The following is a 25,908-nucleotide window of genomic DNA, read 5'->3' as shown; positions in this document are numbered from 1 at the left end:
AACAATCCACAGTGTACAGATGCATGAGAAAGGACATAACAATTGCTCAGAAGACGACACTAACCTTAGTACCCAGGCCGACAAGCTCAGTTGTGGAGTTTTCTCACTTCTAATTTCATATAGAGATTAATAGAATTATACAGTACAGAAACTGGCCCCTTCAGCCCAACTCGCCCATGCCGGCTAAAATGCCACTGATTCTATTTGCATAGGTTTATCCCATATCCATCTAAACCTTTACTATTCATATGCCTGGCTAAATGTCTTTTAAATGTCACAATTGTTCTTCAACAGGAAAGCAACCAAAGATTGGACCCATCTTGCAAATAAACCTGCAGGTAGCTCAAGTGTCCACTGGTCCAGTGAATGGAATGCAAAATTATTGTATTCATTTCCTTCAGTTTAATACTTGGATTGAATAGATTGGGGGAGGGGGGGGGGGGTTGGGGGAGGAAATTTGCCTGTAATAACATTAGCTTCTCTTAAGCAAACCAAAAGATTGCGTCTGCAACCTTTGTGTCCAATAATATGTGGCAATGATCTGTGTCCAAGAGTTATGTAGGATCCCCACATTGTGCTGGACAAATGCCTAAAGGATAGTTTATTTTTAAATGCCCAACCCGCTACATGGCCTGACTTGGTCCCGTGTAAAATGAAGACAAGACACTGTAGATGTTGCAATGTGGATCAAAAGACAAACTGCTGGAGGAACTCAGCTGGTCGCATGTGCAGTATCTGTGGAGGTAAATGGATAAGACAATGTTTTGTGCAGCTCGGGTCTTGAATTGAAATGTCGACCATCCTTACACCTCCACAGATGCAGCTTGACCTGCTGAGTTCAGTTTAGTTTGGGAACAGGCTCTTCAGCCCACCAAGTGATCCCTGCACATTAACACTAACCTACACACACTAGGAACAATTTATAATTTTACTGAAGCCAATTAAGCTCCAAACTGCACGTCTTTGGAGTGTGGGAGGAAACTGGAACACCTGGAGAAAACTCACGCAGGTCATAGGGAGAACGTACAAACTATGTACAAACGCAGCCAGGATCAAACCCGAGTCTCTGGCTCTGTAAGGCAGCAGCTCTACCACTGCGTCACTATGCCGCCCACACTGTTCCTCCAGCACTTTTTTTTAGCCCCCTGTAAATATCTTAGATAGATGTCTCCTCGCCCGCGATGTTCTGGGTATGCCCTAAAATAATCTGATCCAAGACTCCTTCCAGCTTTATCTAGATTCCCCAACCAACAGTGTGCATATGCTCCATGCAAGAACATTCAAATAGTATTGGTGTGACATTGTTGAAAGGATCATGCAAGCATGAAATCAAGGCTTGTTTCCATTACCAAATGGCTTCCATTCAGCTGGAACCTCCAAAGGCTGTGCTAATCTTATAAACTTTCCAGTGAATAAATAATGTGACCCACTCACACCTGCTTCCCACTCGAGTCCTGGATCAGTATTTTGGTTTGCCAATGTGTTGTTTGGCCCAAGTGGAAGGTTTTTTTTTTTTGTTTTGTTAAAAAAAGGGCCTGTGGCCAGAAAATTATAGTCTTTGACAATAACAAAACCCTTGGGGGCACAAAACATTTCAGACTTCAACTAAATTCATCTCCAACCCTGCAAACAACTCTTTACCTTCCTTCCAGAAAATAAACCTAGATCTCTCGATCACATCTCCTTCCAGATAGGATCACACCGATCACACTTGCAGATGTCATACTTTGATACAATTTTAAAATTATTTGACGGCACGGTGGCGTAGTAGTAGAGTTTCTGCCTTACAGCGCCAGAGACCCAGGTTCAATCCTGTCAACGGGTGCTGTCTGTACGGAGTTTCTCCCCGTGACCATGTGGGTTTTCTCCGGGTGCTCCGGTTTCCGTCTGCACTTCCAAGGACGTACACGTTTGTGGGTTGATTTGGCTTCGGTAAACATTGTAATTTGTCCCCAGTGTGTGGGATAGTGCTAGTGTACGGGGAATGGCTGGTCATTGTGGACATGGTTGACCGAAGGGCCTGTTTCCGTGCTGTGGCTCTGAACTAAACTAAAAAGCAATCAATGTTCCATTTGGCCTCTCGGGTCGATGTAAAAAAGCCCATCATTGCGGTGAAGGAAGCAAAAGATACCTTCATTATCTGTACTTCTGTCTGTGGGACCTTGCTGTGCATTAACTATGTTGGCACTTCCCACGCTTTGCTTGTAACGATGCTCTATTATATCCACCCAGCTAACATCACAGAATGCAGTACTCCTTGGGTCTGATGCTGGAAGAGTTGGCGTGGATTATGAGCTCAACCCACATCCTCTGGCTACGAGGGAATAACCCCATCTTGGAACCAAGTTGCCAATGAGAGAATAATACACCCCGCCCAACATCCTCAAATGGACGGTTTATTTTCTTTGGATGCTTGCTTGCATTGATTTGTTTGTCTCTACGGATGCTTGTTGATGCAGTTGTATTGAGGAACCTGGACATCTATATGCAAAGTGAACATGTGCTCACCATTAAACAGGCAGTGAAAAAAAAGTTTGGCCTAACCAATGATTATATTTGCACCACTACTTAACACCCTCCCCCCCAATCCTCGTTGCTCTATGCCTTCGACCTTCCAAATAAGCATCGTCTGGAGTTCCATATTCTTAATGCACGCTTTACGGCAAAATAAGCCCCCACAACCGATCTATGGTCCAATACGTGTTTGATTCTGTACTCTGGCCCATCAGACCATCAGTTTTAAATGAGTATATTTACGAATTTAAATAATCCCAATATCCATTACAGCAAAACATGGCAAAACAACCCAAGCTGCCAGCATCCTAATGTTAACTTGAAGTGTGAACTATTCAGCGAAGAGCAAAAAATCCAGTCCCTCCTTCCTCTATAACCTCATTAAATTGGCACAAGCCCAAATGCTACCAGCTAAACAGAGACATCATACTGATTACACAACTGTTCTTGTTTCCCCCTTTAAGTGCAGCTTGACTGTATTCTTAGATGTTTGAACTGTGGGATGGAACCAGCTAATCAACATTCAGCCCAAGGCTCTTTTGGCTGAAGAGGCTTCCAACTCTCCGGCTTTAGAGTGGTGTCTCTGATGAAATACCGTGGGCAGACTAGAGAACCTACAGCAGTGTCACACCCTGAGGCTTCAATTAAAAAAGGAGTACCAGACCCTTAAATAGCAGGAAATACAAAATCTTAACTGGAACAACCCCCTGAGTTTAACTTTGGTTTTAGTTTTAGAGATACACATCTCGGAAACAGGCCCTTCAGCCCACCGCGTCCGCACTGACCAGCAATCCCCGCACATTAACAATACCCTACACACACTAGGGGCAATTTTTACATTTACACCGCCAATTAACCTACAAACCTCTACGTCTTTGGAGTGTGGGAGAAAACCGAAGATCTTGGAGAAAACCTACGCAGGTCATGGGGAGAACGCACAAACGCCGTAAAGCCACCCGTAAAATTTGTTTACAAGAGTGAAAACTGTTACATAAGTAAACTTGTATAGTCTTGACGACTTTGGTTTACAACATAGTTCAGACTAAATAATATTCAAATTCCACCACAGAACCCAGTGGCAAAAACCATTGTTACCATTTGGTGGTGGCACAGTGGTAGAGTTGTTGCCTTACAGCACCAGAGACCCAGGTTCAATGCTGATTACTGGTGCTATCTGTATGGAGTTTGCATGTTCTCCCCGTGACCTGTGTGGGTTTTCCCCGGGACCTCTGGTTTCCTTCCACACTCCAAAGACGCACAGATTTGTGGGCTAATTGGCTTGCTAAAATTGTAAATTGTGTCCAGTGTGTCCAGGATAGTGTTAGTGTGCGGGGATTGCTGGTCGGCCACAGGGCCCGTTTCCACGCTGTATCCCTAAACTAAACGCAATCGTTGCTCGTCAGTGATGGCTGTTTTACCAAAAAGCAATTTGACAGTGAAAGTGGTGACCAGTGACAGTAAAGGACAGCGTCCATTTGCAATCATCCATAACTACGCCAACTCCTACCACTGTTTCACGGGGCCGTATGGAGTCACAGCAGCAAAAGAGTGACATTGTTAATTCAGAAACAATGGTTCTGAACTTAAAGAAAGGTAACTTTGAGGGTATGAGACGTGAATTGGCCAAGATTGAGTGGCAATTAATTCTAAAAGGGTTGACGGTGGATATGCAATGGAAGACATTTAAAGACTGCATGGATGAACTACAAAAATTGTTCATCCCAGTTTGGCAAAAGAATAAATCAGGGCAGGTAGTGCATCCGTGGATAACAAGGGAAATCAGGGATAGTATCAAAGCGAAGGATGATGCGTACAAATTAGCCAGAAAAAGCAGCATACCGGAGGACTGGGAGAAATTCAGAGACCAGCAGAGGAGGACAAAGGGCTTAATTAGGAAAGGAAAAATAGATTATGAAAGAAAACTGGCAGGGAACATAAAAACTGACTGCAAAAGTTTTTATAGATATGTGAAAAGAAAGAGATTAGTTAAAACAAATGTAGGTCCCTTGCAGTCAGAAACAGGTGAGTTGATCATGGGGAACAAGGATATGGCGGACCAATTGAATAACTACTTTGGTTCCGTCTTCACTAAGGAAGACATAAATAATCTGCCGGAAATAGCAGGGGACCGCGGGTCAAAGGAGTTGGAGGAATTGAGTGAAATCCAGGTTAGCCGGGAAGTGGTGTTGTGTAAATTGAATGGATTAAAGGCCGATAAATCCCCAGGGCCAGATAGGCTGCATCCCAGAGTACTTAAGGAAGTAGCTCCAGAAATAGTGGATGCATTAGTAATAATCTTTCAAAACTCTTTAGATTCTGGAGTAGTTCCTGAGGATTGGCGGGTAGCAAACGTAACCCCACTTTTTAAGAAGGGAGGGAGAGAGAAAACGGGGAATTACAGACCAGTTAGTCTAACATCGGGAAACTGCTAGAGTCAGTTATTAAAGATGGGATAGCAGCACATTTGGAAAGTGGTGAAATCATTGGACAAAGTCAGCATGGATTTACATAAGGTAAATCATGTCTGACGAATCTTATAGAATTCTTCGAGGATGTAACTAGTAGCGTGGATAGGGGAGAACCAGTGGATGTGGTGTATCTGGACTTCCAGAAGGCTTTCGACAAGGTCCCACATAAGAGATTAGTATACAAACTTAAAGCACACGGCATTGGGGGTTCAGTATTGATGTGGATAGAGAACTGGCTATGTTTCTAACCACACTTGTTAATGATACAGCTGCTTGCCATTACACTTGATAGAAAGCTGCTTTTTTTTTTTTTTAAAGTACCCTATCCACGCTACTAGTTACATCCTCGAAAAATTCTATAAGATTCGTCAGACATGATTTACCTTTTGTAAATCCATGCTGACTTTGTCCAATGATTTCTCCACTTTCCAAATGTGCTGCTATCCCATCTTTAATAACTGACTCTAGCAGTTTCCCCACTACCGATGTTAGACTAACTGGTCTGTAATTCCCCGTTTTCTCTCTCCTTCCCTTCTTAAAAAGTGGGGTTACGTTTGCTACCCGCCAATCCTCAGGAACTACTCCAGAATCTAAAGAGTTTTGAAAGATTATTACTAATGCATCCACTATTTCTGGAGCTACTTCCTTAAGTACTCTGGGATGCAGCCTATCTGGCCCTGGGGATTTATCGGCCTTTAATCCATTCAATTTACCCAACACCACTTCCCGGCTAACCTGGATTTCACTCAATTCCTCCAACTCCTTTGACCCGCGGTCCCCTGCTATTTCCGGCAGATTATTTATGTCTTCCTTAGTGAAGACGGAACCAAAGTAGTTATTCAATTGGCCCGCCATATCCTTGTTCCCCATGATCAACTCACCTGTTTCTGACTGCAAGGGACCTAACAAGATGGCATGTGAAGTTGTCGGGTAATAATCAGATGCATTTTAAAACCATTAAAGAATACATATTGCACAGAATACCTGCAAGAAGCCACTACTTTGTTCAAAGAATAGATTTACAGGTTCCTCTGCAGACTGGACTAGTAGAAATGCCAAGTTAATTATCACCTCAGCATATGTGAGGTTGTTTGTTTTATTTAAGCACCGTATTTGGAGGAGCAACTGGGAACATTCAAGCTTTCTAAATCTACATATGACACCGTGACCAAGTGAAGCTTGGAGACTGTAATCTGGGTTTCAGGATGGGATTCAGCTCTGAAATTGAGGGGGTAAATGGAAAACAGATTAATTACACACTGGGAGTGGCCCCTTGCCATGAATGGAGGAGCACAATCTATTGAATAGGATGAAGTGCATAGAGAGGCTGGAATAACAACAGGCTTTCAGGGTTAAGAAATAATGGACAAGGGTATACAGATGCATTACAGCACAGATCCAGAGGTTATACCTACCCGATGTAAACGAAAAACCATTGGTTTTACTGGCAAAATTACTATTGCTGCATGCCAAAATCTTTTCAGTCGCACCTTAATTGCGCAAAATTGCCCTAAGGCGAATTTGACAATGAGCCACATATGAGATGACTGATGACAAAAAGTTGTCAAAATGTTTTTTAGGAAAGCCTCATAAGTGTTAGGGTAGGTGGGGGAGTCAGATAAGTTTGGGAATGCAATTCCAGTCTGAAGAAGGGTCTCGAACCAAAACGTCACCTTTTCTGTTTCTCCAGAGGTGCTGCCTGACATGCTGCGTTACTCCCGCTTTTTGTGTCTATCTTCCAAGATTTCATCTCTCGGCACTGTGTGTGTTGTGAGCTGGTTGTAGGCAAAGGAGCTGACGTGGAAAGACCAAGAGTGGCTGCTTGGGGGGAGTCGTAAGAAAGGGACACCTTCATTTAGCTCCAGAAATATCGAATTGCAGAGCTGAGGGGGCTACACACAAAAGTGCATCATATATGTTATTTGTCTCAGTTAGTAAAAGATAAAGGAAGGAAAAAAATCTTTACTCAATGACTGACAATTATTTGGAATAAATATAAATGAGGAAGAAATCTAAAAGTTAATGCGTTCAGGATGTGGCTGGACATTAATTAAATGGGATAGCATAACCACAATACAAACTTGATAGGCTCCACTGTAATAAAGTTGATTTTAATTAATTTAATTAAATAATAATTAATTTAAGTAAAATAGTGTTTTATTGTCAAGGACCACTCAAGCTTTGCTTACCAATAGCCACAATGATACATACATAATCAAGACTAAACACAATTAATGTCATTATATATTAGTTCACATAGATATATCTATGATGGGACAAATCAAGGTTGTTTACTATGTTTTGGTTCAGATAGATTTGCTATAACAGGAATCCAGCTTTAATCAAAAGGAGAAAAAGAATAATTAATTGGTGACCTTGTAGATCACCTTGGTGACCAAGGTCAATCCACACAGAGATCTGAGTGCCAAGTGATAAGCAACAATAACTTTCTTAAAACAACTTCCTTCAACCTGAAAGTGCTGCCCAAGCCCAGAATGCGAATACCTTTGCATTAAAAGGTGCAGAACCCAACTATATGGTCGCTGCCAATCTGTTCAATGTGACAAACATCTTCAGTCACATGGCGGAGGATGCAATGTCAGAACATGCCACCTGACCTGCTGAGTTACTCCAGCTTTTTGAGTCTATATTCAACAAAACTAGCTGGCCATTCAATCCTTCACACTTGCTTGTGCCCATTCCACACTTCAAGCTCTCACTCCACAGCTCTTGCCTGAGAAAACCTACCGATCTTAGTGTTATAAACACTAATTGAACCTCCAGCCTCATTTTAGTTTAGTTTAGTTTGGAGATACAGCGAGGAAACCGGCTCAGGCCACCGAGTCCGCACCGGCCAGCAGTCCCCGAACATTAACACTACCCAACACACACTGGGGATAATTTTACATTTGTACCAAGCCAATTAACCTACAAACCTGTATGTCTCTGGAGAGTTGGAGGAAAGCGAAGATCTCAGAGTAAACCCACGCAGGTCATGGGGAGAATGTACAAACTACATGCATATAAGCACCTGTAGTCAGGATCGAACCCGGGTCTCTGGCAGTGTAAGGCAGCAACTCCACTGCTCCGCCACCGTTATCACTCGATAAGAAGGAAGAGAATGCTACAGATTCGTGCCAACATTCTTGCTAAACGAAACAAGCATTGAATTCCACGTTTGCAAGGCCCAATCTCCCATTCCTTCGCTCCAGAGATGCTGCCTGTCCCACTGAGTTACTCCAGCATTTTGTGTCTATCCTAATTATGATTTTCAAGGTTTGTTTATTGTCATATGTACCAATAGGTACTGGGAAATTCAGATTGCCATACAGACATACCAATAAAGAGCAAAACACCCAAATACATTTTAAACATGAACATCCACCACAGCGACTCCCCCACATTCCTCACTGTGATGGAAGACAAAAAAAATGTTCATTCTCCGCAGTCGGGGCACTCGAACCTTCTGTTGTCGGAGCGAACTTGGATCTCGCAGCCGGCGGTCGATCCCTCCGCATCGGGGGATCTCAGCTCCCCCACGCCCGGCGATCAGACTCCCGAATCGGGGCTGGTCGAACCTCGATTCACTCAGAGAAAATAGTTTCTGCCTATTGAATCCTTTTAAGCATTGAGATGTTAAGAATCTCAATGAGGTCAGAGTTCCATCCACTAATCATGGGGGAATACATCAGCATCAGTCCGTTAAATTAAACATGACAGTAAAACTGGTTGAAAGAGCTCCGATGCCCATGTTATTGCAATCAAATTGGTCATCAGAGTCAAAAACCACAAGGGGTTTGTTCTTGTGCATGGTGATGCCCATTATCACAGCAGCCTCATTTATACAGCTGGCACCAGCTCTGCCGGCTGGTCATATATAGCCCTAAAGCTGCTCCTCCTTAATAACATTGTGGCACGGGGCAGCACATTGGCACAGCTGGTAGTGCTACTGCCTCACAGCGCCCAAGACCCAGGCTCAATCCTCACATAAGGTACTGCCTGTGTGGAATTTGCACGTTTTCCCAGTGACCACGTGGGTTTCTTCCCAAATCCCAAAGACGTGCAGGATTTTACGTTAATTAGACTCTGTTAAATTGCCCCCAACGTTTGGAGAGTGGATGAGAAAGCGGGATAACATAGAGCTAGTGAGAATGGGTAATCGATGGTCGGCATGGACTAGGTGGGCTGAAGGGTCTGTTTCCATGCTGTATCTCTATAAACTGGAATTCTCTGCTAAAGAAGGTAGTTGAGGCCAGTTCACTGGCTATATTTAAGAGGGAGTTAGATGTGGCCCTTGTGGCTAAAGGGATCAGGGGGTATGGAGAGAAGGCAGGTACAGGATACTGAGTTGGATGATCAGCCATGATCATATTGAATGGCGGTGCAGGCTCAAAGGGCCGAATGGCCTACTCCTGCACCTATTTTCTATGTTTCTATGTAACTGCCTCTGAATGTTGTGGTAAAGGCAGGGCAATGCACAAAGTATGACCTATACAATGTAGGTTTTGGGCATTTGTGATGATAGTCAGACTTAAACCCCACCCAATAACTCTGTCCTGGCCCACTATCACTTCAGAGTATAGAAGAGCTTAGTTGGGGAAGTGAATGGTGGGTGGGGAGGGAAGGAGGGAGAGGGAGTAGCAGATCGGAGAGAGGGCCAGTGGAGTTCTCCTGGCTTTAGACAATCAAATTCTCTCAGCTGGCAGGTAAGGGGCAAGGTAATTAAATAGCAGTGCAGGTCGGGACAGAGACACGTTCGGGAGTTTTAGCTCTGAAGGACAAACGCAATATGGAAACAGATTTTTCTGTTGTGTCAAGTAGGGCTGTAGACGGATTACAATGCCACCGACCAGAGCATTAAAAATCTAGAACTCTATACAGACACTGGAAATTTTCCCTGTAGAGGCAATCTCTGGGGAAATCCATTGATAGTGGAACACGGTGACCCACCCAGTAGTTTTGGTACACAACAGATGCAAACATGTTTGCTCTCCTTCAGATGGATATTTGCTTGCCCAAAATTAAAGCAGTGAATTAATTAGATGGGGAAGGCAAATCCCAACTGATACATTCATTATGTAAATGCACTTCACTTTTCCTACGAGATTCCCTTCAATGACTGCTAGAAATAAGACGGAAGACAGCTTTGGAAAGCAAAGGCATTCATTTGGCAATGGAAGGGGCTGCTACGTCCCGCTGGACTAGCAGTTAAGAAACAGTGCACGTAGTTTCTCAGCATACAACATTGACTACTCCACCCATTCTATTCCCTCTCCTTCATGCATTCATCACACATTCTTTTTTAAATGCATCCAAGCTCTTAGCCTCAACAATTCCTGTTACGCCCTTAAGTTGTTCCTCGATTTGCAAGAGGAAAGGAAAAAAAATCCCATTGCTGCACTGATCCCAATTTCGGTTTCCTTGAAAATCGATCCATCATTCTCAACATTAATTCTGACAATGTCTTTTAGATTCTCCCTCAGAATGTGGTTGAGAGGGAAAGATAGATCAGCCATGGTTGACACAAAATGCTGGAGTAACTCAGCAGGACAGACAGCATCTCTGGAGAGAAGGAATGGGTGACATTTCAGGCCGAGACCTTTCTTCAGACTGATGCCAGGGGAGTGGATATAGACATAGGATGGAGATAGATAGATAGATCAGCCATGATTGGATGGTGAAATGACTTGATGGGCCGAATGGCCTAATTCTGCTGCCATGAGTTATGAACCTCATGGTCCAACGCACCCATCTCATCATTATCATGTGCAGGAAGGAACTGCAGATGCTGGTTTAAACTGTAGATAGACACAAAAAGCTGGAGTATCTCATCACTATCATCATTGTGAAGCTAAGGGATGGTTCAATTAGTGCAGCAGGACACGCTGGAGCTGTGCTTGTTACTCCTAAAAATTGCCTCATTCTGCTCCTAATATATGCTGGCATTCCCACATATTGAATTCTCCAAAAAAAGAGGGAATAGAAACATAGAAAATAGGTGCAGGAGTAGGCCATTCGGCCCTTCGAGCCTGCACCGCCATTCAATATGCTCATGGCTGCAAGAATGGCCCAGCTGTCCAACATTTCCCGACAGGGTTTTGCACTAATACGATCTTTTCCCCCCCATTTTACTGTGGTGCAGTATTTATGATTAATTAATCATTATGATTTATGTATAATTCATGTTTATGTGCGTTGCGAGTCTAAGTGCCCACGGTGCTGCTACAAGCAAGGCTTTCTTAGTATTGGCACCCTGCCCTACTTATGCATATGACAATTAACGAGACTGAACCTCATTTCCAGAGACACGTTTTCAGAGTGTTTCTAGCACCTTCGACAACACCACCACGTTCTTTTCATGGTTTTCCCAGAGATCTGCGGCGTGAGCTGATGCTGTTGTGAGGCAGGTGAGCAGACACTCTCCGCGCACGAAGAAAGCCGAGTGCTTAACTTACGGCTCTCCTCATCACAGAAAGCAAGTTGGCTGCTCTTGCAAAGGGCAATGAATAATTCAGATACTTCTGTCGCTGCCAGCTGCAAACACGCTGACGTCAAACACTTAGTCAATTTTTACGAGCACTAACCCAGAATTCTGCGTCACAGCTATCTGGAAAACCTGTTTGATTTAGATCACAAATCGCAGGCATCGGTATCCGAAGAGGCATTAATTCCGTCAACCTTTCACCATTTATGATGGGGAAAGTGTCAGGTTTTATTGTGACTCGTTAATGCTGGAACTTCTCCAAGTATTCCACATCAAGCTGATTCCCTGGAACACTTTGGCAGCACCAACAAGCTTACTTAAACGACCGGCTTAAACACCGATTCCCCGTTGCACCCCACATTTGCAGCATGTTGCAACAAAATGCAAGGCACTTTTATATAACAAAAACAAAAATTAATGTTACAGTCAGAAACAAGTGCAGCCAAGCAATCAGTCCTAATAGTATCCTTAATTTAACTAGTTTAGGCAGGTAGCTTTTTTAGACAAGAGCATTCTTTACACTTTAGAGATACAGCGCGGAAAGAGGCTCTTCGGCTCACCGGGTCCGTGCCGACCAGCGATCACCCCACACACCAACACTATCCTACACACGCCACAATTTTCAATCTTATCAAAGCCAATTAACCTCCGTCTTTGGAGTGTGGGAGGAAACTGGAGCACCCGGGGAAAACCCACACAGGTCATGGGGAGAACGTACAAACTCTGTACAGACAGCATCCGTAGTCGGGATCGAACCCGGGACTCTGGTGCTGTAATAGCCCTGTCCCACGGTGTGAGTTCATTCCAAGAGCTCTCCCGAGTTTGCCCTGAGTTTGCCACTCGGAGAATTACAGTAATGGCCACTCGTCGGTACTCGGGGCTCTCGTGGACATTTTTCTACATGTTGAAAAATCTTCACGAGTCTTCCCGTGCTTACCTGCCATTGGCGAGTCTTCCCGAGTACCTGCCGTTATCGTTACGAGCCGCTAAGAGACGTCCCCGAGCTCCGACGTACCCGCTACGTTCATTCTCCGTGCTTACCACAAGTTTGATTTTTTTTAAACTCGGGAGAGCTCTTGGAATGAACTTGCACCGTGGGACAGGGCTATAAGGCAGCAACTACTGCTTCCGGCCTCAAAAACCCTATTCACTATCCAAAAAAACATTTCCAAATGAATTGAAATAACGGTTGATACCAATGTCACAAACCAGCTCGTATCTACGTAGTAAACAACTCTCCTGTAATGTGCCTTCAGGTGAGCAGTCAAAATCTGACAGCACACTGCTGTTGAGTTGAGTTTATTGCACGGAATATTTGGAAAGATACTCTACAACGGGACAAATAATTGGTTTAAAAGCTATTTAAAAAGTGGTCGCAGATTTAAAGCAGGATTTCCAGGTGCAGCCCAGACAGCTGAAGGAGCAGCACTTCAAATTAAAAGTATTTCAGTCAGCAGAACTGGAGCTTCTAAGAGCTTGGAGATGCTTAGGAATTGGAGATCGCAAAGCTGTGGGAAGGGAGAACAATTTCTTCCAAGTAGTTATCAGGCAACTAAACCATCCTACCAACAACTATAGAGCAGTCCTGAGCTACAATCTACCTCATTGAAGACCCTCAGACTATCTTTAATCCGATTTTACTAAACTTTATCTTGCACTAAACGCTATCCTGTGGACACTTGATTGTAATCACTTTCCGCTGGTTACGCAACATAAAAGTTTTCCACTGTACCTTGGTACACGTGATAATAAACTAATCTAACCAACAAGCAGGGATTTGAAAACAAGGATGAAAATTTTGAAAGAGCAATGTTGTCAGAAGTTAAAGTCAGTCAGTGGCTACTGGGCACAATGGGTGAATGAGAGCTGGATACGGGCAGCCGGGCTTTGAATCAGTAAAGCTTCATGGAGGGTGTGAGAATAGTCAAGTCGTGAGGAAATGAAGGCATGGATACGAGCTCCTGCAGCAGAGAAGCTAAGAAGTGGAAGATGGGGATGGTGGTGGGCGGTGATGAATTAAATGAACCTTCACATTGTACTGCACTCCAATCCATTAAGCACAGAGCTACAAGACTCGAGTAACATTTATGAATTCAGCAAAATAAGTTATCTTGTTACTTAACACAATTCTGCACAAGTGTAAAAGTAGGGAAGGTTTAATGCAACATTTCAGGGTGCTGGTGAGACTACTGCATTTGTTTTTTTGCTCCTGATATTCGGGGAAGGATGTGCCTGCTTTGGAGGCAGTGCAGATATTTTCTTTCTTGCAATGAATGAAGTGGCTGATGTGTGAAGAAAGGATGGGAATGTTGGACCTGTCTTCATTTATGTGGAGACAAATATCTTATCGAAACATGAGCGGGGGGAAATCAAAAAGCGGGATATTGACAGAATTTTTTTCATTTCTTGGGGATGCCCTAAACAAGTAATTGGGGCGGTCCAATGGTGCAGCGGTAGAGCTGCTGCCTTACAGCGCCAGAGACCCGGTTTCGATCCTGACTATGGCTGTACAGAGTTTGTACGTTCTCCCTGTGACTGTGTGGGTTTTCTCCGGGTGCTCCGGTTTCCTGCCACCCTGCAAAAATGTATAGGTTTGTAGGTTAATTGGCTTTGGTAAAACTGTCCCTAGAGTGCATGAGAGTGCTAGTGTGTGGGGTGATCACTCGTTGGCACGCTCGGTAGGCCGAATGGCCTGATTCCATGCTGTATCTCTAACATCTAAAGTAAGGATGATTCCAATGTAAGGACTCTTCCATTTCAGACAGGGGTGGAATTTATTTTATTGGAGGGCCATTCTCGACCATGAAGAGCTGGAATCATTCAACATGTTCAAGGAGAAGACTGACATTTCAACTACAAGAGAGTTAAGAGTGAGGGGAAGAGTGCAGGAAAGTGTTGAAACTAAGACTGAACCAGCTGTGATCCTGTCGAACGATGGAGCAGGCTCAAATAGAAAGCTAGCATATTTCTGTTTAGTTTAGAGATACAGCGTGGAAACAGGACCTTCAACCCACTGAGTCCGCGCCGACCAGCGATCCCCGTACACTAGCACTATTTTACATACTAGGGACAATTTACAAATTTTACTGAAGCCAAAGCAACCTACAAACATGTACGGGTTTGGAATGTGGGAGGAAATCGCACCTGGAGAAAACCCACACGGTCACAGGGAGTACGTACAAACTCGGCACAGACAGCGCCTGTAGTCTGGATGGAACCCGGGTTTCTGGAGCTGGAAGGCAGCAACTCTACCACTGCACCACTGTGCTGCCCACACTCGGCTATTCTGCTTAGTATAAAGGCAACCCCTGCATTATGACAGTTCAGGTAATGGAAATTCATTCTTCTGCGATTCACAAGCAATTTTCAAAATATCCAGGACAAGAAATGAAAAAAATTGCTCTGAAACAAAAAAACTCGAATCCTTTCCTCAACGCATTTCTTGCACATGACTAGGCTTCGCACACAATAGGGGCCGTTTTCTAGGAACCCAAACTCCTTGCAGCGAGTAGAAACAAGGAACTGCAGATGTTGGTTTACATAAAAAGGACACAAAGTGCTGGAGTAACTCAGCAGGTCAGGCAGCATCTCTGGAGAACGTGATAGGTGACGTTCTTGGACATGACCCTTCTTTAGATTGGAGAAGGGCCTTGACCCAAAACCTCACCTATGCACATTCTCCAGAGATGCTGCCTGACCTGCTGAGTTACTTTAGAACTTTGTGTCCCCTGCAGTTAGTGCTCTGTATTTTAAGAAAGAGTGTTCCCTTGATGACACAGCCTTTTCTTCACCATGCCTCATAAAAGAACTGCCTCTGGGAGGAGTAAAACATACAGTAAAACATACATCCAACATAATCATCGGAAAATCTTGAATACATTTAATAAAAATAAGTTGGCTTTGAGACACAGAACAACAAATGAGACTTCTGAAGGCACGTTATAAAGGTAATTGTTCTATATGTCCCAATAATATAAGCGGCCATTTTGATCCACTGAGTGTCATTCCTCGTGGAACAGTTACATTCCTCCACTAATTTTACTATCACCTTTTCTCCCCGCATTCCCATTAGCTCCCCCACTCCACCCCTTTCAAAGCTCAAAAGTGCGAGACTGGGTGATGTGCAATAAATCAACGTTTAACTCTTTCCAATGAACTTTACTGCAAATAAGTAGCCAGAGATTTGGTTGGTAACTCGTGTCCCCTGTCAGAAAGGTTCCATGTTCAAGTCCTACTGTGGAGATCCAAGCACATAATCCAGGCCGACATGCCAGAACAACACTGAGAATATATAAAGGAACCGCAGTACCAACTCAAACTAGTTCTGCTTCAAATCCTGCCCAACATTTACTGCTCAAAAAATACCAAATATGCGGAGATTATGAATAAGATCTTGCCCATAGTAGGGGAATTGAGGGCCAGAGGACATATGTTCAAGGTGAAGGGGAAAAGATTTAATAGGAGTCCGAGGGGTAACCTTTTCATGCAAAGGTTGGTGGGTGTATGGAACAAGCTGCCAGATCAGGTAGTTGAGGCTGGGACTATCCCAACAAATAAAAAACAGTTAGACAGGTACACGGATAGGACAGGTTTGGAGGGATATGGAATAAGTGCAGGCAGGTGGGACTAATGTAGCTGGGACATGTTGGTTGGTGTGGACAAGTTGGGCTGAAGGGCCTGTTTCTACACTGTATCATTCTATGACTCTACGATTCTATCACATTGTGGGATCTTGTAGTGCAACGATTAGCAGCCTCGACTCCCCTATTACAACTGTGACGATGCTTTATTTTCTGCAAGCAGTCCAGGATGATTGGAGATTACAAGAAGCAAGCTCTCCCTTTATGGATGAATAAATCCTTGTTTACATTCTGCTTAATGTCATTGGTTTAAAAGGATAAAAGCGTCCCATTCATGGAATTGTACACCAAAGGAAGCCTTTCAGTCCATTTCTCATGTGAATAGGTCAATTAAATACATTCTGATTAGGCCCACTCCCCTATCTTTTCCCTGCAGCCAAACACTTTTTCACCTGTCCAAGCAGTATCAGTTCCTCTTTGAATGTAATAATTGACTCCACTGCCACCTCGCTTGAAGGCAGTGTATTTCAAAACGTGGGACAAAAAAAATCTCATGGTCTCTTGTTCTCTGCCACTTGTGAGAATTCTGTGCCTTTGGTCGTCCTTGTGTAGTTTGCTAAAAATTAAATCTGCCACAAATTTGAGCCATTAAATGTCCCTTCAAGATACAAGAGCACGAGGCTCATTGGCCATGAACACTGGCTCTGCCATTCAATAAACCATTGGCCAACTTAGCGACATCACCTTTATGTACTAATCCAGGCTCGCACGATTCCCTTAAGATCGAAGAATCTACCAATCTCTGCCATGACCATATATATTGGCTCCCCGAAGCATTGATTCCGACATTTTACTGGTTAGTCTTCTAACCAGCTAGTAGAAGCCCAGTGCTATCAAATGGCCGTCAAATGTTAACCCAATCATTCCTGCAATCATTCTCATAACCCTCCAACTCCAGCACACCCTTCCTCAGAAATGGGGCCCAAAACTGCTCACAATACTCCAAATGCTACACCCTATTATATCTAGAACCATTCCACGCGTTCATACTTTGTTTAATAACCTCGTGTCTGTGTCATCTTATCGAAGGCCTGGTAAATGTCCAAGTACATCATATCCCTTTGGTTCGCCTTTATCAATTCTGCTCATTACTACCTGTACCTCAAACTTACATATTTCTCAAATGTGATTTCCTCTTAATAAATCCACATTAATCCTGTCCAATCCTAGTATTCTATTTCAAGTGCCCAGGGGGTATGGAGAGAAGGCAGGGACGGGATACTGAGTTGGATGATCAGCCATGATCATATCAAATGGCGGTGCAGGCTCAAAGGGCCGAATGGCCTACTCCTGCACCTATTTTCTATGTTTCTATGTTATTGACTAAACAAATTCCAGCAATTTTCTATAGCTGATGTACTGATGAAGGAGGGAGAAAATAATCCCATCTTTTTCCAGTTACTCCAAAAATCTAAAAAGGTACGGGATTCAGTTGCTCTTCCAAAACGTGGACCAATTTTACAATCGGCAAGAATATGAAATTAGCTGGGTGTAGAAAATAAAATAATAATAATGCGCTTTAATTTTGCACCATTTTCCACCTCAGGACATCCCAAATGGAACACATTTTCTATCATCTCTCCTCTGGTTTTTATGGGTGCTATCTCAAAATAAAATGTGTTTCCGCTGATGATAATGAATGATGGATTCGGACATTCTTCTTTTTGTTTGTGGTAAATGCTGCACTTGGTAATTCACCTACCGTGCCAACCAGTGGGAAGATAAAGCCAGCCCCAATACTAGCACGTACATCCTGGATCGGCAGAGTAAAGCCAGTGGGAACTCCCTTTCGCTCAGACTGATGCGACAGAGACAGATGGGTCTTTGCCATGCAGATTGGCAGTTCTCCGAAGCCCTGTGTTAGAAGGAGAAGCGTTGGTCATTGAGAGAGTGACAACAGGCATGGATATAAACTGCACAGAATGTGCACATTTTTTTTCCGCTCAACCCCATTCTCGTGCCTTCTCCCCGTACTGATGCCCTTACTAATTAAGAATCTATCCGACTACCAGTCTGAAGAAGGGGCCCATCCCAAGACGTCACCTATTCCTTTTCCCCAGAGAGATGCTGCCTGACCCACTGAATTACTCCAGTATTTAGGGTCTATCTTTGGTGAGAACCAGCATCTGCAGTTCCTTCCTACATAAGAATCTATCAATCTCCTCTTTAAATATACCCAGCGACTTGGCCTCCACAGCCGCCTGTGACAATGAATTCCACAGATTCACCAAAGAAATTCCTCCTCATAAAATGTCCTGCAGTAATTTCTGAATACACGGTCGAACTTATCTCCCATTACTCTGTCCATAACTTTGTGTGTCCATAACACAGTGAGGAATTGTATTTTCCCCTTTTTCCCACATTGCTAGTGCATGAAGTAGCTTATTCGTCTGTGACAAGATTAGTGATACAACATTCAGTCATCTAATCTCATCTGGGGCAGTCCAGCAGCTATGCATGTGCAAAATCCTCCCACTTGACCCATCACTCCTTGGGGTCACGTCTTCCAAAATAACCATTTACACTCTTGGTTCCACATGACAGTCCCGTGATTCTGGACTTACAGCCTGCATGAACACCACTTTGCCAAGAGTTTGGATTGATGATTACACTCTTCATCAATAAGTAAAGGGCCCGTCCCACTTAAGCGACCTTTACAGGCGACTGCTGGCATCCGTGATAGGACGCCGAAATTTTCAACATGTTGAAAATTTCCAGAAAGACGCTACGACTCTTTGGAGACTTCTCACGACCATAGGAGACTCTCACAACCATACAGGCTGTATGGTCGTGAGAGGTCTCCTATGGTCGTGAGAGGTCACCCGCGACATGTCGCCAGGGGTCGCCTGTATGATCGTGAGAGTTCTCCTATGGTCGTGAGGGGTCTCCAAAGAGTCATAGCGTCTTTCTGGTCGCCGCTGAATTTTCAACATGTTGAAAATTTCGGCGACCTATCACGGGTGCCAGCAGTCGCCTGTAAAGGTCGCGTAATAGGCCCTTAAACCACCTGGTAATTCAGCATCAGTGCAGACAATTGCAGGCACATTGCTCACTGAACCCTACTCACTTGGCTGGTGTAGAGATCCACCTTGGACTGAGCTCGAGGAGATAGCTCTATATCATCAGCCCCATACACCTCCTTGGCTATTGTGCGTATCTTTTCCACAATGGGCATCTGTGAAAAGACAAAATTGTGCAATCAGACAAACTAGCGCAATCGGAGTCATACAGCACGTACACAGTCCATACTGGCCAAAATGCCTCATCCGACGGCGCTCCCGTCGGGGCGGCCCAGCTCGAGGGTAACGGCGCTCCCGTCGGGGCGGCCTGGCGCGGGGCTGAGACGCTCACGTGAGGGCGACCCGGCTCGGGGCTGGAACGGTGCTCCGGTGGCTGAGACGGCGTTCTGGCGGCGGCGGCCTGAGTCCGGGGTTCGGCCGGGGGCCAGTGGACGACGTCGTCAACAGCTGCGTCCGCTGGACTGGAGGGCGGCAGCTTCGACCACCCCGGGCCGCGGTGTTTGAACCGGCCCGTTCGCGGAGCTCGGTGAGCCGCGGGACTGATTTGCCATCGCCCGGTGGGGTATCGCCTCAGCGCAGAGGGAGAAGAGGAGGGAAGAGACTGCAGCCCTAAGATTTTTGCCTCCATCACAGTGAGGAGGTGCTTGGTGGACTCACTGTGGTGGATGTTAATTTGTGTTTACTGTCTGTTCTGTTGTCTATTATTGTATTATTGTATGTATGACTGCAGGCACGAAATTTCGTTCAGACTGAAAGGTCTGAATGACAATAAAGGAAATTCAATTCAATTCAATTCAATCCAAGCTATTGGAACAAACAGAATTGGGAGCATTAGACAACACCATTTTAAAACGGTGCAGGAAGATTCAGTGAGATATGGTACAGAAACAACCCTCTGGCCCCGAATCCACTACAGACTCTGAAAGAAGGGTTCAGACCCAAAATCTCTCTGATCCATGTCTTCCAGGGATGCTGCCTGACCCGCTGAGTTACTCCAGCACTCTGTGATTCTTGTGTCTCTGGACATCCTTGATTTCCTAGTTGCTAAACACTTTAATTCTCCTTCCCATTCCCACACTGAGCGTTCTGTCTGAGGTCAGAGTGAGGCTTGAGCAGCTTACAGCCCAGTGGTATGAGTATTTCACTTGAGCAGCTTGCAGCCCAGTGGTATGAGTATTGATTTCGCCAACTTCAAGGAACCCTGGCATTCCATCTCTCTCTCCATCTCTCCCCCATGCAAGTCGCACCAGCTTCTCATTTTCACACAACAAACAGCTAACAATGGAAAGAAGGAATTGGTGAAGTTTCAGGTTGAGACGCTTCATCAGCCTGAATAAGGGTCTCGACCCGAAAACGTCGCCAATTCCTTCTCTCCATAGATGCTGCCTCACTCGCTGAGTTTCTCCAGCATTTTTGTCTACCTTCAATTTTCCAGCATCTGCAGTTCTTTCTTAAACATACAACTAACAATGGAGTTTCCCTTATTATCGTTACTTTTTTGCATATCTTTCATTCATTGTTCTTTATCTCTCTACATCATCGTCTATATCTCTCTTTTCCCTTTCCCCTGACTAGTCTGACGAAGGGTCTTGACCCAAAACGCCACCCATTCCTTCTCTCCAGAGATGCTGCCTGTGCCGCTGAGTTACTCCAGCATTTTGTGTCGATCGCATGTGTGTACAAGCTGATAAAGAAACGCAGAATGAACTGCCGAGATTCATTAATTTGAGAAACACATAGAATGAGTAGGATGTTGGTTCACCACCACTGTCTTGGCCACAGGATTCTAGGCAGGTATACCAGAAGCAAGGTATTATTTATAATTCCCACATCAAGAGGCAAACAACAGTACTGCCATCACTGGTCACTGAATGTACTAACAGTGACAGCATGGTTTAATCTTCAAAGGATGTGTAACTTTCAAGTCGAAACTTAATACAACATGAATGGTAACTACTTAAAAAAGATAGAACAAACAATAAATATGAAGGGTCTTTGCCCGAAACGTCTCCTATTCCTTCGCTCCATAGATGCTGCCTCACCCGCTGAGTTTCTCCAGCAATTTTGTCTACCTTCGATTTTTTGCAGCATCTGCAGTTCTTTCTTAAATATTTCAACCTCTTGTCAATTTAGTTTATACGTTTCATAATAAACAGTGTATTAGATATTCTTTTGGTTAATTAAATGCTACTTTTGTCACTTATCATTAAATTAAAACACGGTGGCACAGTGGTAGAGTTGTTGCCTTACAGCACTTTCAGCGCCAGAGACCTGGGTTCGATCCTGACAATGGGTGCTGTCTGTACAGAGTTTGTATGTTCCCCCCATGATCACGTGGGTTTTTTCCGAGATCTTCGGTTTCCTCCCACACTCCAAAGACGTACAGGTTTGTAGGTTAATTGGTTTTGTATGAATATAAATTGTCCCTAGTGTTTGTAAGATATTGTTAATATGTGGGGATCGCTGGTCGGCGCAGACTCTGCAATTGTACCCACTTCTATAGGTTCCTCTGGCAGTATATTCCATATACTCCCATCCTCTGTGTGAAAAGTTCGCCCTTCAGTTTGCTTTAAAATTTTACCTCTCATAGAAACATAGAAATTAGGTGCAGGAGTAGGCCATTCGGCCCTTCGAGCCTGCACCGCTATTCAATATGATCATGGCTGATCATCCAACTCAGTATCCCGTACCTGCCTTCTCTCCATACCCCCTGATCCCTTTAGCCACAAGGGCCACATCTAACTCCCTCTTAAATATAGCCAATGAACTGGCCTCGACTACCCTCTGTGGCAGGGAGTTCCAGAGATTCACCACTCTCTGTGTGAAAAAAGTTCTTCTCATCTCGGTTTTAAAGGATTTCCCCCTTATCCTTAAGCTGTGACCCCTTGTCCTGGACTTCCCCAACATCGGGAGCAATCTTCCTGCATCTAGCCTGTCCAACCCCTTAAGAATTTTGTAAGTTTCTATAAGATCCCCTCTCAATCTCCTAAATTCTAGAGAGTATAAACCAGGTCTATCCAGTCTTTCTTCATAAGACAGTCCTGACATCCCAGGAATCAGTCTGGTGAACCTTCTCTGCACTCCCTCTATGGCAATAATGTCCTTCCTCAGATTTGGAGACCAAAACTGTACGCAATAGTCCAGGTGTGGTCTCACCAAGACCCTGTACAACTGCAGTAGAACCTCCCTGCTCCTATACTCAAATCCTTTTGCTATGAAAGCTAACATACCATTCGCTTTCTTCACTGCCTGCTGCACCTGCATGCCCACTTTCAATGACTGGTGTACCATGACACCCAGGTCTCGCTGCATCTCCCCTTTTCCTAGTCGGCCACCATTTAGATAATAGTCTGCTTTCCTGTTTTTGCCACCAAAATGGATAACCGCACATTTATCCACATTATACTGCATCTGCCAAACATTTGCCCACTCACCCAGCCTATCCAAGTCACCTTGCAGTCTCCTAGCATCCTCCTCACAGCTAACACTGCCCCCCAGCTTAGTGTCATCCGCAAACTTGGAGATATTGCCTTCTATCCCCTCATCCAGATCATTAATATATATTGTAAATAGCTGGGGTCCCAGCACTGAGCCTTGCGGTACCCCACTAGTCACTGCCCCACTAGTCACTACCCCACTCTCACTATATAATGCTCTCTAGTTTTGGCTCCCCTATCCTGGGGAAAAGACTGCAGCTACTCACCTTATCTATTCCCTCATGAATTTCGGAAAACTCTATAACGTCACACTATAGCATCCGAACCTCCTGGATTAAATTGTTTCAGCCTATCATAACTCAAACACCTTCCGGATGCTAGTAACATCCTCATGAATATTTCTAGCACCCTTTTCAACTTAATGACATCCTTCCTATAGCTGAACGACCAGAACTGTACACAATACTCCAAATGTGCTTTACCTATGATTTGTACAGTTGTAACATACCGTAATGCCAGTGCCTGGACCGTTTAAGGCAAGCATGCCAAATCCCTCCTTCACCATGGTTTCAAAAGATTTGCCACTTTCAGTAAACTGTGTCTGAAGAAGGGTCTCGACCCGAAACGGCACCGTTTAATTCTCGTCAGAGATGCCGCCTGTCCAGCTGAGTTCCTGCAGCATTTTGTGCCTGTATCTCCAAGTCTCTCTGTTCTACAACACTCTCCAGGGCCCCACCATTTACGGAGCAAGTCCTGCCCTGGTTTAACTTACAAAAATGTAACATTCACACTTTTTGAAGTTAAATGTCATCTGCCTACTTGCCCATTTGCCCAACTTTAAAACAACATTAATCCTACTTTTTAAAAAACACTCATCAATCCCCCAGATTCTACCCATCACCTTCATACCCCAAGGGCAATTTACAGTGGACATTTAACCCAACAGCCTGCAAGTCTTTGGGATATGAGAGCAAACCCGTGGACCTGAATGAAAAACATGCAATCACAGGGAGAACATGCAAACTCCACACAGGCAGTAACTCAAGCCTAGACTGAATCCGAGTTTCTGGAGCTGCAAGCTCTAAAACGCTGTATCATGGTGTCGCCCATCCAAAACTTCACTTGGTGTGTTAGCAGCCTTGCATTTCTATGGCACCTTTCACCATGACAGGACATAAGTTACAGGAGCATACTTAGGCCCATCATGTCTACTCTGCCATTTAATCATGACTGATCTATCTTTCCCTCTCAACCCCATTCTTCTGCCTTCTCCCCATAACCTCTTACACCCTCGCTAATCAAGAATCGCCCAATTTCCGCCGTAAAAATATACTTTGACATGACCTCCACAGCCTTCTGCGGCAATGAATTCTACAGATTCACCACCCTCTGACTAAAGAAATTCCCCCTCATCTCCTTTCCAAAGATACGTCCTTTTATTCCAAGGCTATGGCCTCTGGTCCTGGACTTTCCCGCTAGTGGAAACATCCTCTCCACATCCACTCAATCCAGACCTTTCACTATTCGGTAAGTTTCAGAGAGGCAAGAGGCTTCGCAGTCAATGAACTTCTGAAATGTAGCATTTGCTATGTAGTTTGAAATGTCCCAGCTAGTTTGTGCACAGCAACTCCCACAATCAGCAACGTGATAATGACTAGACATTCCTGGCTATGATTCTCAGCACACTGAGAGAAATCTTTCCTCTCGTCTGTGGAATGTGATCAGTTACATTCACACAAGAGAGTTGATCGATCTCAGTTTAGAAAACCTTTGAAAATCAGCACTTTATTGACAGTGGAGTGTTAGATTGGGGTATTTGCTCGTTAGTTCAGTTTTGTTTATTGTCACATGTACCAAGATACAGTGAAATGCTTTTGTTGTGTGCTGACCGGTCAGCAGAAAGACAATATATGATTACATTCGAGCCATTTACAGTTTATAGATACATGATAAGGGAATAAGGGAATAACATTTAGTGCAAGGTAAATCCAGTAAAGATAGTCAAAGATAGTCCGAGGGTCACCAATGAGATAGATAAAAGTTCAGCACTGCTCTCTAGTTGTGGTAGGATGGTTCAGTTCCCTGATAATAGCTGGGAAGAAACTCCTTGAATCTGGAGGTGTGCGTTTTCACACTTCTATAACCTTTTGCCCAATGGGAGAGGGGAGAAGAGGGAGTGGCCAGCGTGCAACTCGTCCTTGATTATGCTACTGGCCAAAGATCCTATAGCGAGCAAGATAGATCACTCGACGAAAAAGACGTAGTACGGTCATGGGCAGATTCATGGGCAATTTCCGGCCCCATTTCTGAAACCGGCTTCCTTCTCTGCACCAAGGATCCCATAGCGGAGCAAAGATAACTAGTGCGGAGACGGAAGCCGGTTACGGAAACATCCTCGTAAAAATAAAAGTTATTTGGTAAAAATCTTCTCCTCATTTTCAGAATTATAATTTATTAACACAAACCGTTCCCCCGCAACGTTGATTACACTGCGAGTCGGGTCGGGTTACTGAAATGGATGAAAAAAAGGCCCACGTTCCGCTCTGTTGCGTACTACACGTCAGCCCATTGCATTCAGAAGGAGTGGTCTATCTTGCTCCGCTATAGGATCTTTGCTGCTGGCCTTGCCGAGGCAGCACAAGGTATAAATGGAGTCAATGGAAGGGAGGGTTGGTTTGTGTGATGGTCTGGGCTGTGCCCACAATTCGTTGCAATATCTGGTCTCCAGAGTAAAATGTCCGACTCAAAGTGTGTATGGTACAATTTTTGAGCCACAATTGGTAAATTGGAAACATAATTTAATGTAACCAGGCCATCAGTGGCACTGTTAGCTGTTTAAGCATCCGTAAATGAAGCTTCTTAAATTGAGCCAAAAAGCATCAGCAAATACATTGACAGAAAATGTATCTGGGCGGTTGCAGTGGCGCAGCAGTAGAGTTGCTGCCTTACAGCGAATGTAGTGCTGGAGACCCGAGTTCGATCCCGACTATGGGTGCTGTCTGAACGGAGTATGTATGTTCTCCCTGTGACCTGCGCGTTTTTTCCTCCGAGATGTTCGTTTTCCCTCTACACTCCAAAGACGTACAGGTTTGTAGGTTACTTGGCTTGGTAAATGTAAAAATTGTCCCTAGTGGGTGTAGGACAGTGTTCATGCGCGGGGATCGCTGGTCGGCGCGGACCCGGTGGGCCGAAAGGGCCCGTTTCCACGCTGTATCTCTAAACTAAAAATATAACATTACAGGAAAAGGGGCAGAATGAAATCATTTGATCAAAGATGAATTAGTGGGTCATTTATCTTTCATTAACTGCTTCCAGTGTATTCCCTTAATATTTCTACAAATTAGG

General features: G+C 44.3%; 1 protein-coding gene across 1 annotated transcript in view; it reads right to left on the bottom strand.

The window, feature by feature from the left end:
* Positions 1 to 25,908, bottom strand: part of mthfd1l (methylenetetrahydrofolate dehydrogenase (NADP+ dependent) 1 like) — a 189,319-nt gene that overhangs the window by 30,753 nt on the left and 132,658 nt on the right. The window contains exons 25-26 of the mRNA XM_033026140.1: positions 19,174 to 19,281; positions 17,809 to 17,961 (exon numbers count right to left, since the gene is read on the bottom strand). Of these exons, the coding sequence (XP_032882031.1) occupies positions 17,809 to 17,961; positions 19,174 to 19,281 (261 nt within the window). The remainder of the gene's footprint in view (positions 1 to 17,808; positions 17,962 to 19,173; positions 19,282 to 25,908) is intronic.

This window comes from Amblyraja radiata, chromosome 8 (genome assembly GCF_010909765.2).
Source record: "Amblyraja radiata isolate CabotCenter1 chromosome 8, sAmbRad1.1.pri, whole genome shotgun sequence".
NCBI lineage: Eukaryota > Metazoa > Chordata > Chondrichthyes > Rajiformes > Rajidae > Amblyraja > Amblyraja radiata.
Note: the sequence above shows the minus strand (reverse complement) of the source record. Positions and strands in the feature narration are given on the sequence as shown.